Source organism: Choristoneura fumiferana, chromosome 4 (assembly GCF_025370935.1).
Source record: "Choristoneura fumiferana chromosome 4, NRCan_CFum_1, whole genome shotgun sequence".
Taxonomy (NCBI): domain Eukaryota; kingdom Metazoa; phylum Arthropoda; class Insecta; order Lepidoptera; family Tortricidae; genus Choristoneura; species Choristoneura fumiferana.
This window is the reverse complement of record NC_133475.1, coordinates 12,826,500-12,840,547: the sequence shown is the minus strand read 5'-3', so window position 1 is coordinate 12,840,547 and position 14,048 is coordinate 12,826,500. Positions and strand designations below refer to the sequence as shown.

Genomic DNA, 14,048 nt, shown 5'->3' with positions numbered 1-14,048 from the left:
TGTAATCAAAATGTGTACACATGAGTAGTTGTCATTTTGGTAGCTTATCTCGATGTTTATTTAGGTGTAATCAACCAAGAAAACGTCTTCCTACCTTAAGGTTCAATGTAATCTATTTTTATTCGCAAGTCGTGATGGTCAGCCAAACTGAAATTTCCTTGTTGGAAGTGATGTCCAAATGGTAAAGCAACTATTTAGACGATTCCTTATCAACGATATTAATAACTGATAGTTTTGGCTAAGGCTGTATTGTCGCCATGAACGTTTGTAAATTAATGTGAATTTGAATGCCCAGGTGGCCGGAATAGGCGAGTGGCGGAGGCATTTGTGAAGACTGGCCGCTCCATCAAGGAGCTAGAAGATGAAATGCTAAACGGACAGAAACTGCAGGGGCCAATCACCGCTGAGGAGGTCAACCATATGCTTGCCAACAAAAATATGGAAAACAAGTCAGTATATACTCAGTATTATAACCAGAGGTTTACTAAATTGTTCTTTTGCTGATGTTGCCTAAAACTATGTAGATATTACACATATCCCTTTACTGTTGTTTATTCCTCTGCGAACAATACTTAAAGAAAGAGTAAATGTTGAACGAATATGAACAAAGAATACCTAGCTGAGTAAGCTTCTTTAAAGCCTTATTCAACTTCCAACAGAGATTGAATATTTTTCACGACTGCAGCAGTTAAGTAGGTTAATTTAGATTTCGCTAATTATTCTGAACCAAAATAGTTTCTCTTGGCCGGTATCCATGTGATGTAAGTGGAGGTCATTGGAGTACAAACATTAAATCGGAGAATCATACGCGTTGCAATTTGATGACGGTTCGTATCAATCTCGATCAGTGATTCTTAGATTCCTAGTTTCTTAAAAAAAATCGGTTTGGTTAATAAAAAAAAAACTCGTCACTAAGAAGGTTTCATGTTGCGAATCTATCTACAAACGATTCTTCGAATCTTTATTTTAATAGTATTCCCAAACACCGAGATCACTTTTATGTTTGTGGTTGGTGTGGGTAAATTCGGGTTTATGTCAGGTGCGGCGCACTCCGCGATATAGGTGCGATTCTGTAAGTATTACTAATTCACCCCTCGCCGGCGTGGGTTAACTCACTAGGGCTATGAGCACCGGCCGGCATGCACGCTCGCAATCTCGCTCGAACTAGTCGCGCCGCGTAACGCTACATGTAGCTGTGTGATTTTCGTGAGGATATTAGAATATCATCATGGTGTTTCGATTTTTGGGATGAGTAGGTATATATTTAAATTGCACAGTTTGAGCGCTGAAACAGTATATGCATAGCCACACTAAACAGTATGGAAACTACATATGTTATCTGAACATGAATTTAATTTTTATGGAAATTCATGAAAACACTAAAATTCTTACTATTTTCTATTCTGTATATAACATTACACTAACTAACGCAATTCTGTTCGAAACCATATTAAGTGCGAGTGCGACAAAAGAACAGATAGGTAATTCGCGATTTACCAATGCCCACTGCGGGTGTATAAAACCTTTGAGGCAGCCGACGACGCATTCGGCACGCGACCTTGTACAATTATCAATTTTGTGACCGTCGGAGATCGTAGGCGCGTCAATTTAAAAATGCTAGAAAACTAAGTATTTGTCCGAATTGACTCTTTAAGTTATATGTGAGTTTTTTTTTTTATTGATTTACATACAACCCAATCCTAAACAAAAACGTAGGTGCAAAATAATAACGACCTTCGCGTGCAGCACTAGAGTTGCAATGTTGCTTGGTGGTGCGCGGTGATTTTGCTAATAAAAATTACGTAGGCATATAAAATTGCGGCTTTCGTCAACATCAAAAGAGAGAACCTTCTGTACTTGTACTATTACTTATTCTGTGTTTATGTTCAGTTCCAAAAATGATATTTCGGTATTAGGTACGTTAATAGCTTAAAACCAATGACTTTTTTCAGCAATAACATGTCCATAACAAATTAATCTTACTTTATGACAGACAATATTTTTTTATTACTAGATGTTGCCCGCGGCTTCGCCCCTGTTGTTGTTTTTCTTCCATATAAACCTTCTCCTGACAATAACGAACACAACACAATGAGAATAAGCGAAATCGGTCCAGCCGTTCCCGAGTTTTGCGCTTAGCAACACATTTAACGATTCAGTTTTAGATTTATATAGAAGATATATTTCCTATATACATTGATAGATAATAATAATTTTCCTTGTAATTTTCTCTGTGTACCTGTTTTCTGTATCGCTTACTATTTCTGGTGTACAATAAAGAGTAATTGTATTGTATTGTATAGATTTCCAATTTCCATTAACCAGATTGTGAAAATTTTCCCCTTTGAATTCCAGATTCCCTTTGTTCACGGCTGTGTTCCGCATCTGCCGCGGCGAGCTGAAGCCGACTGACTTCATCGACTGCATCCGCAGCCACCCAGAGCACATGTAAGCCGCTTGCTAACCGCTTCCTCTCCAGCTTCTAGTCTAGACAAACTTAACTACCTACGTAGAATAGAGCGATAATACTATTGGCATGCACTTGTTCTTTAACATGTATGTAGCTATTCGTTTACAGGGTGCTAGTACTTAGATGAATTATGATTATATGAATTATGGTTATACTAAACACGTTGACCGCTTTGTGCGTCCCTAGGTGGCTGGGTATCGGGATATTGATTTGTGCTTCGACGCTGTGCTCGTACTACCGGCTGATAACGGTGATGGTTATATTGATAGCCGAGTCGGAGCTGTTAGGCTTGCAACATGAATAGGTTTCTTTTAAATTAATGTTTGAACTTCAATTTTGTGTGTGACTGGTTGTATATTGAATGGTCGGCGCGAGAGAGCAATGACGCACTAAAGCGGCAATGTGATTTGGTTTTTTATATGTGAATAAAGCATGAATTATTTAAAGAGATGTTACCGAAGTCACTGACACCTGTTGTTTTATAATATCTATATGTTGTTCGCTAATATCGAATAAGTGATAGTAGTTTTATCTGTTATGATGTATTATCTGTCAAATAAGCCAACAATTTTCACCCGGGAGGGTGCGATATCTTGTTTTGGCTAGTAGTTGCAGAGTAAATGAAAAAGTTGAAGTGGTTGTTATTCCGATAACATTTATTGATGTTGTGGAGTCCAGTGTAAGAGATAAGTACAATATGTAGTAAATAATATGTACAAAGAATCGATTGTTATATCTTTATTGCCCACTTTAGCTTTAGTTTCTCCTACTACATGCACGTCTCGCTTTAATATAAAAGACAAATGTTTTAATCTATCAAAGAGGTAGCTACCACATAATTTTTGTGGAATAAAGTATATTTTTGAGTAAACTATTTTTCATTATCCCATTACTCCATCTTCTTTAGTCCTTGGTTTAGTTCCATTCTAGTATGTTTCTCTCTAATCCTTCTTATTAATTGAACTTTCCAGATTCGCTCCCAAGAATATTAGCATTTACTAACTGCGTTGAAAATAAAGAAGTGCTAACTAACATTAATGTTTTTATAACTTTTTATGTTTCTCTATCTGAGCATGTTTCTTTTGTAAAAATATTTTTATGATGCGTTTTACTTCGATATTTTATAGAACGATTTCGAGATCCTGTAGTTTCATTAAATTGTTTGAAATGTTTTGTGTTCATCATTACTTCTTAACCATTTAAAACGAGTCACGGTTCGTGTGCTATGATTGTTCTGCTAGTTACGCTTACAAAACCAATACCTTCATATAACTGGTGTTGTTTTTCGAAGAGACGTGATAATGTGTATCTATTTGCAATACAATGGCTGTAATATTTTTCGAGCTAAGTTTACTCGAGTGTGTTTTTTTTATCAATTTTCTAATGAGTTAGTGTTAATAACATTATTTTACTAATATTCTAGGAAACAGCCAGCGCCCAAATGCTCTCTGTGACCTGAGTGAAGTGCTTCACCGAAGTGTTTGGCATCCGATATCAAACATCATCATCTTTGTATACTTATCGAGCACGTGCTTTTTAGAGTATTCTGTGCGCATTAATACAAACAGAGTCGGGTACTCGATAACTTCGAGTTTTAACTCAAATAGCGTAAAACGCGACTTAATCTCAACAACCACTCAACAAATCTCTCAACAACCACTTTTTAGTTAGTTTCAAGTGCAATTATTCCCAAAAGTACATAAAAGAAGTACCTGATTGTCTTAATGCAGACAGAGTAATAATTAACTATAATTATTAAGAGCGTGATCTAAAAGCAAACTATTAAATAAAAAACGAAAGATTTTAGATTTTATTTTGTAATTTAGTTAGATATAAGTACATACTTTATACAATTATGAAATGCCGTATGTTAAACGTAGTAAGCTTTTAGATCGCAATCTACTATTATGCACCTGTGTTGCGTCGTCTTGCACTTTGTCTAATGACAATTACTATTTATTCTAAATGCACGTGTGCGCTTGATTGTACTCACTTGTACAATCTTATATTCGTCTCACGACAGTCATATATAGTAACGTAATGACTATCGTGCGACGCAGTTTCTGTATGAGTAGTCGTAAGTTTTACAGTAAATGAGTGCAGGTAAACCCGATATAAATACGGCAATTTTTTACTAGTGACTACTTGTCAAGGTCGGAATATTGCAATTTTATTAAGAGACAAATAGATTAAGTTTTTCGTTTGGCAAGACTCAAACAAGGCATTTTATAGATAGCAAAGGTGAACTTTAATTGTTAAGGGTTTGGGTAATGCATTTAAATATTGGAAATGGTTTAAATGAGTGATTGAGCCATAGTCTCCTAGTCTGTCGAGATAGCTGTAGTTGGATAGGGATGTTTAAGAGTCATTTAGTCATTAGGTAATTTGGTTGATATTTGAAATATAATCTTATTCTTCTCACTTATCGCAGGTTTTACGATACGCATTTTAATTACATACCATTTATAAAATCATGAATGCCTCGCTAGTGCAAAATCGAATCAACATTTGGAATGCCATAAAAAAACAGAAGCCTTAATCCTTGATTCGTTGAAAAGCGAAAACGCCAGATTTCACGAAGTAACAGCGTTTTCGGCTTTTCATTTTTCCAGAGCTGCTGTAATAGCTTTGCAACGTTTATTTTTACAGGATAAGGATAGTTAGAAAATCACATTGCTGTATTACTTAATAAAACGAAATTACGGAGAAGGTAAGAGGTATCTGACGGCAGGCTTCTGTTTTTGTGTAGTCATAAAATTATTTGGGTTCACGTAAAAATTACAAGTTTTATTTTTACTAAATAAATGAAAGTACAATTTACGTAGACCTATTTTGTTATAAAATGTAATGTAATTATTTTGTTATAATATTACAAGTTGCATTTTCTCATTATTTCTAATAACTTGTTTTATTTATATGTTACAACTCATCCTAGGTGCTTGCTCATGATTTTTAACAAATTTGTTGTGGCCTATCATCTGCTAGAAAGACACAAAGAAATATTTTATTATCAGAAATTACACTGTGGGTCAGAAAGCGTAATCATATTGTTCCATATCTGCGAAGAACTAGCTTACATAGAATAGAACCTGTGAATAACCATGTCACCTATCAGTAAGTATACCCTATCTTCGTACATATTTACATTCATATAAGATATTTCATTAACATTTTCTCAGTTAAGCTCATTGTTTAGACTTCTTTTGGGAGAAAAATAATAATACAATATAGTGTTGGGTCTTCACGTACTATTACAGCTCTGTTCTTCTATTGATAACTATTTGACACTATTTTTAATCTTCTATAAAGTTAGTTCAAAAATTCATTTATTAATGGTATGATTTTTGTTTTTACAGGGTAAAGATGGAGTGAAGTAATTAACTTGCATTGCACTATTGTCAACTGACCAAAGAATACTTAGTTATATTTTAATTTAATAGTTATAATTATATATTTTAATATTTATCTATTTTTAGTTTTTAGGATGAATAGTACAAATAATTTATAATTTTAAGTATATTAGCAACAGTCTTATGAATATAATGGTAGACACATCTAGTATGTACTTTTAAGTAATGTGATGTAGTTTGTTAAAATATATGTTAATATTATGTTGATAATTATTATTTCTTTCATTATTTATGAGTTTATTCATGTTCAATTAAAATTGGTATGCTTATGAAAAATGAAACCAAATGCACATTCTCTATCTTTATATTTTATTCTAAATTACTATACATTTTCTTTTCTCTACTGGCATATTTTTTATGTATCCATTATAGAAATCCAGAGCTGTTATTTCCTTTTTCCCTACTATTCTAAGTGACCTAAAATATACATATCTTCTATCTTTACACAATACTTTTATTGCATCTGTGCTTTCACAATATTCGAGTGTTCCCACTGGATTATGACTTCCTTCGGTTGAATCCAGAAATGCATCAAATAGCTTCACCTGATTATTTCTAAACGTGGTGGTAAGAGGGTATAACCCATAAATAGCACGGTATAAGTTGTATACTTCAATTGAGGTCATTTCTGACCATCTTACGTCGCTTATACTTTTGCTAATCTTTTTAGCTGAAAAAATAAAATCGTAGGTATTAATAAAAAAAAAGAGTCCCTTCAATCAGTATAAAAACATTTTGTATAACAATCGTTTTAGGATAACATAAGTGCGAAGCGCCTTAATCACGCCCTTCTAGAAAGCAAAGCTCCGTCGACTATGTCTCCATGGCTTACACTATTCATATGATACGTAATTACAAATTATTTCAACCATTTTATTATGTTCTCAAATTACGAGGGCGGGATGATAAGTAACTAGCCTTATGAAAAAATACTAATGTTTTCGTGATAAATCTGATTTTATTTTTCGACATAGTCTCCGTGTAGTTCTATGCATTTATTCCATCTTCGTTCTAAAGCTTTAATGCCCTGCATAAAATGACTTTTCTCAAGGCCTGCAAAATACTCCTCTACAGCGGCTATAACTTCATCATTTGTGGCAAATTTCTGTCCACCCAAAAAAGTTTTCAGCTTAGGGAACAGATGGAAGTCTGATGGTGCTAGGTCAGGCGAATAAGGTGGGTGTGGCAGCAAATCAAACTTTAATTCGTTGATTTTTGCCATAGCTTTAACACACGTGTGAACTCGAGCGTTATCTTGATGGAAGATGTTTTTTTTTTCGCTAAACTTGGTAGTTTTTCCTGAATGCATTGATGCAGTTTATCTAAAAGATTAGCGTAATATTCTCCAGTAATTGTTTGACCTTTAGGAAGGTAATCTATCATCAAAATTCCACTAGCATCCCAAAAAACTGAAGCCATCACCTTCCCCGCTGATTTTACAGCCATAGCTTTTTTAGGAGCCGAACACCCAGATTCGGTCCATTGCTTTGATTGTATTTTTGATTCTGGTGTGTAATGGTGAACCCATGTTTCATCAGTTGTTACAAATCGACGCAAAAAATCAGCTTTATTACGCTCAAAACGGTTCAAACAATCTTTCGAGTTTTGCTCCCGAATCCTTTTTTGATCTTGCGTAAGCAATCGCGGCACCCAACGGGTGGATAACTTCTTCATATGCAATTCTTCACTTAGGATATGATGTACCCGTTCTTTCGAGATACCTATAGTGTCAGCTATTTCAGATAACTTCAATCGTCGATCGGCCAAAACCAAATCATGCACTTTGGTCACCATTTCTGGAGTAACACTTTTAGGACGTCCGGGGCGGACTTCATCTTGGACACATGTACGGCCGCGTTTAAATTCGGCCACCCAGTTTTTTACCGCGGCATAAGATAGAGCACATTCACCCAACACATTGTTTAACTCTTCATAAATTTCTGTCCCCTTCATCCTCTTCATAAACAGAAACTTAATTACCGCTCGTTGTTCAAATCTATCCATTTTGAAATCAATCGACAGAATATATTTTCAAATGACAACAAATCGATTAAATTGTCACACCACCAGATTCAAATTTAGAACGCAGATAGCCAGAGACACGCTTTTAAAAATAGTAGTTTTTTTTTTAATTTTTTTAATTTTAAATTGCAAAGGCCAGTTACTTATCATCCCGCCTACGTATGCAGTTTGTTATGCATTTCTTTTTTATACTGGTTGAACATGTATGCAAATTGAAAGTATACATCTCATTTTTATGCAGTGAAAAATGAAATTATAGCAAAATTGTTATTATGAAGATCATTACACCCCATGAAAAAAACTTTTGAACTTTCAAGAATTTCATGTCCTGGCACAATACTAGCAAAACTAAATGTAATTCTTTACCACTCCCCAACAACCTAACCAACAAAAAGTTGGAAAACCCCCGAAATTGTCACTTCACAATTCAATATCTCAAAAACGGCTGAACCGATTTTGATAAAACATGTCTAAGAACCATTGCTAGAAAACCTGCTTTCAAATAAAAAAACCGCATTCAAATCGGTTCACCTGTTTAAGAGCTACAGTGCCACAGACAGACACAGCCACACATTGCGGTCAAACTTATAACACAGCTTTTTGTGGCAGGGGTTAAAAATCATTTTGAATATTGAAAATAAGGGTGGGTTACTGACCATAAGTCACACCTTCAAGGCTTTGTGGTTTTGCATTTGCTAAACTTTCTGGCAGTGTCCTCATGCAATCAACAAGCATGTCTGCGCCCATTTCAGAGAGTTGGTCAGTTAATTCAGGTAACAGAATATCTTTGGCTACTGGTACTTTTACTTGGCAGATTATTTCACCTGAAAATATAGTTAAAACAGTTATAATAAGAGAGGTTAATTCTAAACAGTTTTAAATGACCTGCCGGGACTGGCTCTGTCCCGTATCCTAACTAATATTATAAATGCGAAAGGCCGGATTTAGACGTCTGGAGGCCTTGGAGCAACAAATGAGTGGAGGCCCTTCCCAAACTATTTTATAAAGTAGTAATAAAATGAGGGCAATTTGAGATTTTGATATTATACTGATTGCCTGATTGAAGTTAACAAATATATTGATGAATAAATAGTTGTTTACTAGTGTTTACATGACGGAAAAAAAAAACGAGGTCTCTATTGTGGGGCCCCTCTTTTGTAGAGGCCCCGGGGCTGTAGCCCCTGTTGCTCTCCTCTAAATCCGGCCCTGCTGGAAGTAACAGAGACAGGCAGAGTTACTTTTGCATTAAACTGCTGATTTAGATGATATTTGGTATAGCTCGAATCCCTGGGAAGGTCATAGGATAGATTTTATTCTGAAACATTGCAAAGTTCCTGCGGGATAGTCTTCTTGGCAGATTATATTTGGTACTCATTTTTTTGCCTCCCTCTCATAATAAAAAAAGATGAAGTTGCATGCAAAAGCTACTTTAATTTTTATTATTATTTGGTATCTATTATGATATCTTCCATGCAATGGCTGATTAACAAGTGGGTATGCACCAATATGTTGAGTTGACTGACACAATATTGTGTCCACCAAGGGAATATTTTTTTTTAAACAAACTGATCATTTTCTTCCTTATAGGATGAAAAGAAATCTGGCAATCCTAGTTTCAATCCTTCAAAATTTCATGTGATAGATATCCTACACTTCAGTTTATTCAATAATTGGGCCACTGATACATGATTAATTAAACCTGTTAAGTACCTACTGCAGTTCTTAAAGAAGCAGATTTAACAGCCTTTCCAAAAAGTACATACCTACATCAAAAATATTTGGTTTGATTCTCATGAGGCTGACCCCAGTGACTTCATCTCCATGCATCAGAGTGTGAATGATAGGAGCTGCGCCACGCCACCGAGGGAGTAAGCTTGGATGGACATTTACCATACCCCTGCAAAATAGGAGAGTATAACTAGTTTTGATTTATTTAACATCAAAATATGAAATTAGCCTTGCATAAACAGAGGCAAGTTTTTTTTGATAAAACAATCAACAATTGACAATAATTGACATAAAAAGAAGCTTGGAATTGCTTTAGCCTTTTCAGCATCAGTTCTATTCAAAGTTACAAATTTATTCAATATATTAGTAATATAAAACCTGTCTTTGGTCTTGAAAAGGTATTAGTAAATCTGAATATAAAATACAGTGTAAACTACATCTGACTGAACTACAACGGACTGAGCCCTTTTCAATGTTATAGAGAGTGGCCGTTAAATAGAAAGAAAGAAATGTAAATAAATTTTCATCTATATGCAAAGATTTTTGTTAACTCGCCATGTTTACAGTTCGAAAATCTGTAAGCAACTGCGATTATGATAACATGTAACAACTTGACAAAAGTGTAGTAACCGAGGTAAACATGTGCAAGTTTTTTATACAAAAACCAAAGACAAAATTTCTTAGAATCCCCGGCACTTCAGTTGAAGTAAACACATGCTAGATAATAAAACAACAAAACAGCAAACAAACTAATGCTCACAGCTGCAGTTTTTATCAATTTGGGCAACTTAGAAAGTGCTGCTTAATGATTTATTATGCCGTATTGTTGTTAAATAGTGTGCGTGGTGCTATGTAGTGTTGTATTATTGTATAGAAAACAGTAAACCAACCAGTCAAGCAATCGTGATGTTTTATGGAGTTTGTTGTTAACCTATTCACTGCCACTAAACAAACGAAGTGACATGTTCTGTACGCTACAGAAAAACCAGCGACAAATCAACTTTATTTTTAATTCCATCACAAAAGGATTAATTTCGAGTTGAATGTTGGTCATGTATAGATGACCGTGGCATGAGGCATTCCATTGGCTGGCACGAATGGATGACTCTGGCGGTGAAGAGGTTAAATCGAGTGACGTTTGAAGAGTTTACACTGTATTTGGAAAAAGGCCTACTTACATAGGAAATTTCTCCAAGACATTGTCTTTTATCAAGTGACCAAATGCAACTATTAGCCCAATGTCGTACTCTGCGGGTTGAATGTTTTGTAGCGGCCATGGTATAGTTTTCAAGTTCTCTTTCTGAGCATATTCTTCAGTAACTGACCTGTGTTTAGAATGTTTGGTTGTCACTAGATCAAGTCGGTTGATGGTTGTCCCTGATATTCTGTAATACCGGTTGCCAAAAACAAAAAAGTTGAAGTTGATATTCTGTAATAGGGACTGGCAATTATTCTTATTGACTACAGTTAAACCAAGGTCTATCTTTAAATGAAGAAGAAAAACACCAGGTGTTTGTTAAACGAGGACATGCCCCTCAATTACCTGAATTCGTTTATTTTCTTCAAACTTTTTAATGCTATTCCATCAGATCCAAAAAATAGAACGTTGTATCCAGGTTTAGTACTGTAGAGATTACAAAATATGTATTTTTCTTTAATTAATGTTCTAAATAATCGAATTTTGAGGCTACTCGTAAATGTCATTTTGACTTTTGTTCACACTGACACTGACAGTGACAGTGACGCATAACAACACCTGTCAGAATAAATATGTTTGAGCTCTTATTAAAAACCTGGTGTACCAGCTGAAAATGCAAGGTAATAAACGAATACTGGCTAGTATTTCTGAAAAACATGCACAAATTGTCACTCTGCCACTTTTAAAAAGAAAACCGTGTATTTTTTTGAACTTTATGGCTTTTCTGGATAAATAGGTTGTATGCGTTTAGAACATGACGTTAACGTGCATTCAGTGCACTCTACGTGTTGTGTTCCAGCAGTAAGGTAAGGTCTGTCGATGTTGACATGAATGGGACTTTTCTCCCATTCACTGTCAATATAGCGAGTCTTCTTTTTACAAGCTTTTATTTAACTTTTAATGTACTCATATGTAACTATGTTTGTTTGGGTGGAATCTTGCAACTTAATTTTAAAGCAGATACTTATCCTCAAGCGATTGAGGTGAAATTTTACATTTAATTTAATAAAAACATTTTTTTTTGTTAATTTTTTATTTAGCCAGTCATATCAAACTTTCAAGGAAAACTATAACGGCTAAGTTTACTTGAGAATTATTAGTAGTTTAAGGGTAAATAGCAGCCTAAAGCCTAAGGTATAAAATCTAAACTTGGAAGATTCCGTATAAAATACGAAATCCTTAGAGAAATATTACTTAATTTTTTCGTAATGGTTACGGAACCCTATTTTGGGCGTGTCCGACACGCTCTTGGCCGGTTTTTTATTGTTCTGTGGATTTAACGCTGGAAACGAGAGTCGAGCGGCTGCATGTGGCCGCACCTTTGTTTGTCTGTTGGGTGACACCAAAGGGTGACACTATTTACCGGCCGTACAGTACCGACTGGTAGTTTTTAGACTTGAAACCTTTGTATTTATTTATGTAGTTAATGGTGTGTAGTATGTCTTTATAACGGTCCGAGGGTTGCAGACGGTGCTGGCTGAAAATCAGCGCTGGGGTGGTTTTAACGCTTCAGCATTATGCTGAGCCAGCGTCCGATTCACAACCGCAATGACACATAGGTACTTTGTGTTGTTTTTTTTTGTACCTAATAATATTGTTGTCTTGTGTTGTGACGGAACTAACCGCTCACCCGGACAAGAGATATCGTTAATAAGCAATCAAATTAAGATTGGTTTTTTGGAATCTGGACCTGAGTTCAATTCCCAGCGCAGGTCTTATTTTTCTGGTTTTTCTGTGCATCTATATTTCAGTTTGTATTTTCGATATAGGTTTTACGGGATGACCGTAAAAGTAACAAAAAATTTGGAATTGAAATAAAAAATACAAAAAGATTCCAAAAAACCAATCTTAGTTTTTTTAGGTCTCTGAAATTTTGCCGAAAAAATTACTGTACTTACATTACTTGAAGGCATTATGAATAATGACAAGCTATATATAGTTAGACACTTGAAATTTTCACAGATTACGTATTATTGTGGCCACTATAACAACAAATACTAAAAACAGAATAAAATAAATATTTAAGGGGGCTCCCATACAACAAACGTGATTGTTTTGCTGTTTTTTTGCTTGATATTAATAACGGCAACAGGTAGAAGCTTGAAATATTCACAGAATCTTTAGTTGTATAATCACTTTAAAAATAAATAGTTAACTTAAAATAAAATAAATATTTAAGGGGGGCTCCCATACAACAAACTTGATTTTTTGGCCGTGTTTTTCTGCTAATGTCTAATGTTGTATAGATAATCGTACGGAACCCTTCGTGCGCGAGACCGACTCGCACTTGGCCGGTTTATTGATAATGCCCGGGCATTATGAAAAATGATCGATTTATCACTTCGTCCACAACATAATATACTGGGTGTCCCAGAAACCAACGACAAACCGTTGAGAGCTAATAGAGCAGCTCAAAAGCTATCGATTTAACCCCCATGTATGTTCAGCGATTTTGAGTTGTTTCGAAGATATTGATCATTTTAATCAGAGTTTTTGTCATTTTTCCTTATGTCCATGTTACGAAAAATCCTCAAGTTTATGCATTATTTTAAAAGTTTTTCAGTGGGGGTTGGATTGGATACTCCGCAGTTGAGGTACGTTCGGCCGGCGCGCCTTAACATTAGGCGCACGGCAGTGGGTTGCCGCTCGGCTCACAGGCTAGACCGCTGGACGCGCCGCACGTGATTTGTGGAGATGTCAACTTATTTTATTTTGCAACAATGACTTCGAAACGATATATCTCGTATAAGTTATATTTTTGTGTTTACGGATGTATAAATAAAAAGAAGATAAATGAATCGGAATTATCGTTTTTCAACATTCCGAAAGATATTGAAAGGTCGTTCTCTTTACTTCTTTAATTTCCCAAGTCCCTGCCTAGTAGTAGTGCCTGGTACTAGTAGTTATCTAGTGATAAAATTCTTTAATTGGTAAAAATAATGTATTAAGAAATATTAAAAAAATACAAAATATCCATAGGACTAAAACTACTATTAAATTAAATTGGTTGATCAGAAATAATATTAAGACATGGTTTCGCCAATACGGAAATCTGTAGTAGGCAAAGGAACGAGTAGTAGGTAGATAAGTAGGTTTTTATCATTGTTTGTCATGTTTTGTTGTCATTTATGTTAAAATATATTTACTTATTTATCAAAGGTAGTTCATTGAATTTATATTAATACCCACTGTTATCTTTATTTATCGGCGAGTGGGACCC

At 35.0% G+C, this 14,048-nt stretch overlaps 2 protein-coding genes across 6 annotated transcripts in view; one reads left to right on the top strand and one right to left on the bottom strand.

Moving 5' to 3' along the window:
- The window catches only part of Gpdh1 (Glycerol-3-phosphate dehydrogenase 1), a 36,034-nt gene extending 30,018 nt beyond the window's left edge, over positions 1–6,016 (top strand). Inside the window, exons 7-9 of one of the 3 annotated variants that reach the window (XM_074086995.1) lie at positions 296–449; positions 2,356–2,448; positions 5,827–6,016. In XM_074086995.1, the coding sequence (XP_073943096.1) occupies positions 296–449; positions 2,356–2,448; positions 5,827–5,842 (263 nt within the window). In that variant the 3' untranslated portion in view covers positions 5,843–6,016. Of the gene's footprint in view, positions 1–295; positions 450–2,355; positions 2,449–3,441; positions 3,869–3,893; positions 4,493–5,826 lie in introns of those variants that run through there. The other 2 variants (XM_074086992.1, XM_074086993.1) reach the window with 2 other exon arrangements.
- A 154-nt stretch (positions 6,017–6,170) lies between these two features.
- On the bottom strand, positions 6,171–11,737 carry LOC141427490 (methionyl-tRNA formyltransferase, mitochondrial). Of its 3 annotated transcripts, none has more exons than XM_074086997.1 (5): positions 11,174–11,735; positions 10,809–10,955; positions 9,666–9,799; positions 8,559–8,726; positions 6,171–6,550 (listed from the first exon to the last, which is right to left on the bottom strand). In XM_074086997.1, exons 1-5 carry the CDS (start codon positions 11,332–11,334, stop codon positions 6,195–6,197), a joined length of 966 nt encoding a protein of 321 aa, XP_073943098.1. In that variant the 5' UTR covers positions 11,335–11,735; the 3' UTR covers positions 6,171–6,194. The 3 variants fall into 3 exon arrangements, with proteins under 3 accessions (XP_073943098.1, XP_073943097.1, XP_073943099.1); XM_074086996.1 differs by having other exon boundaries at positions 10,809–11,015; positions 11,174–11,732; XM_074086998.1 differs by lacking the exon at positions 10,809–10,955 and having other exon boundaries at positions 11,174–11,737.
- Between the last annotated feature and the right edge of the window lie 2,311 nt (positions 11,738–14,048).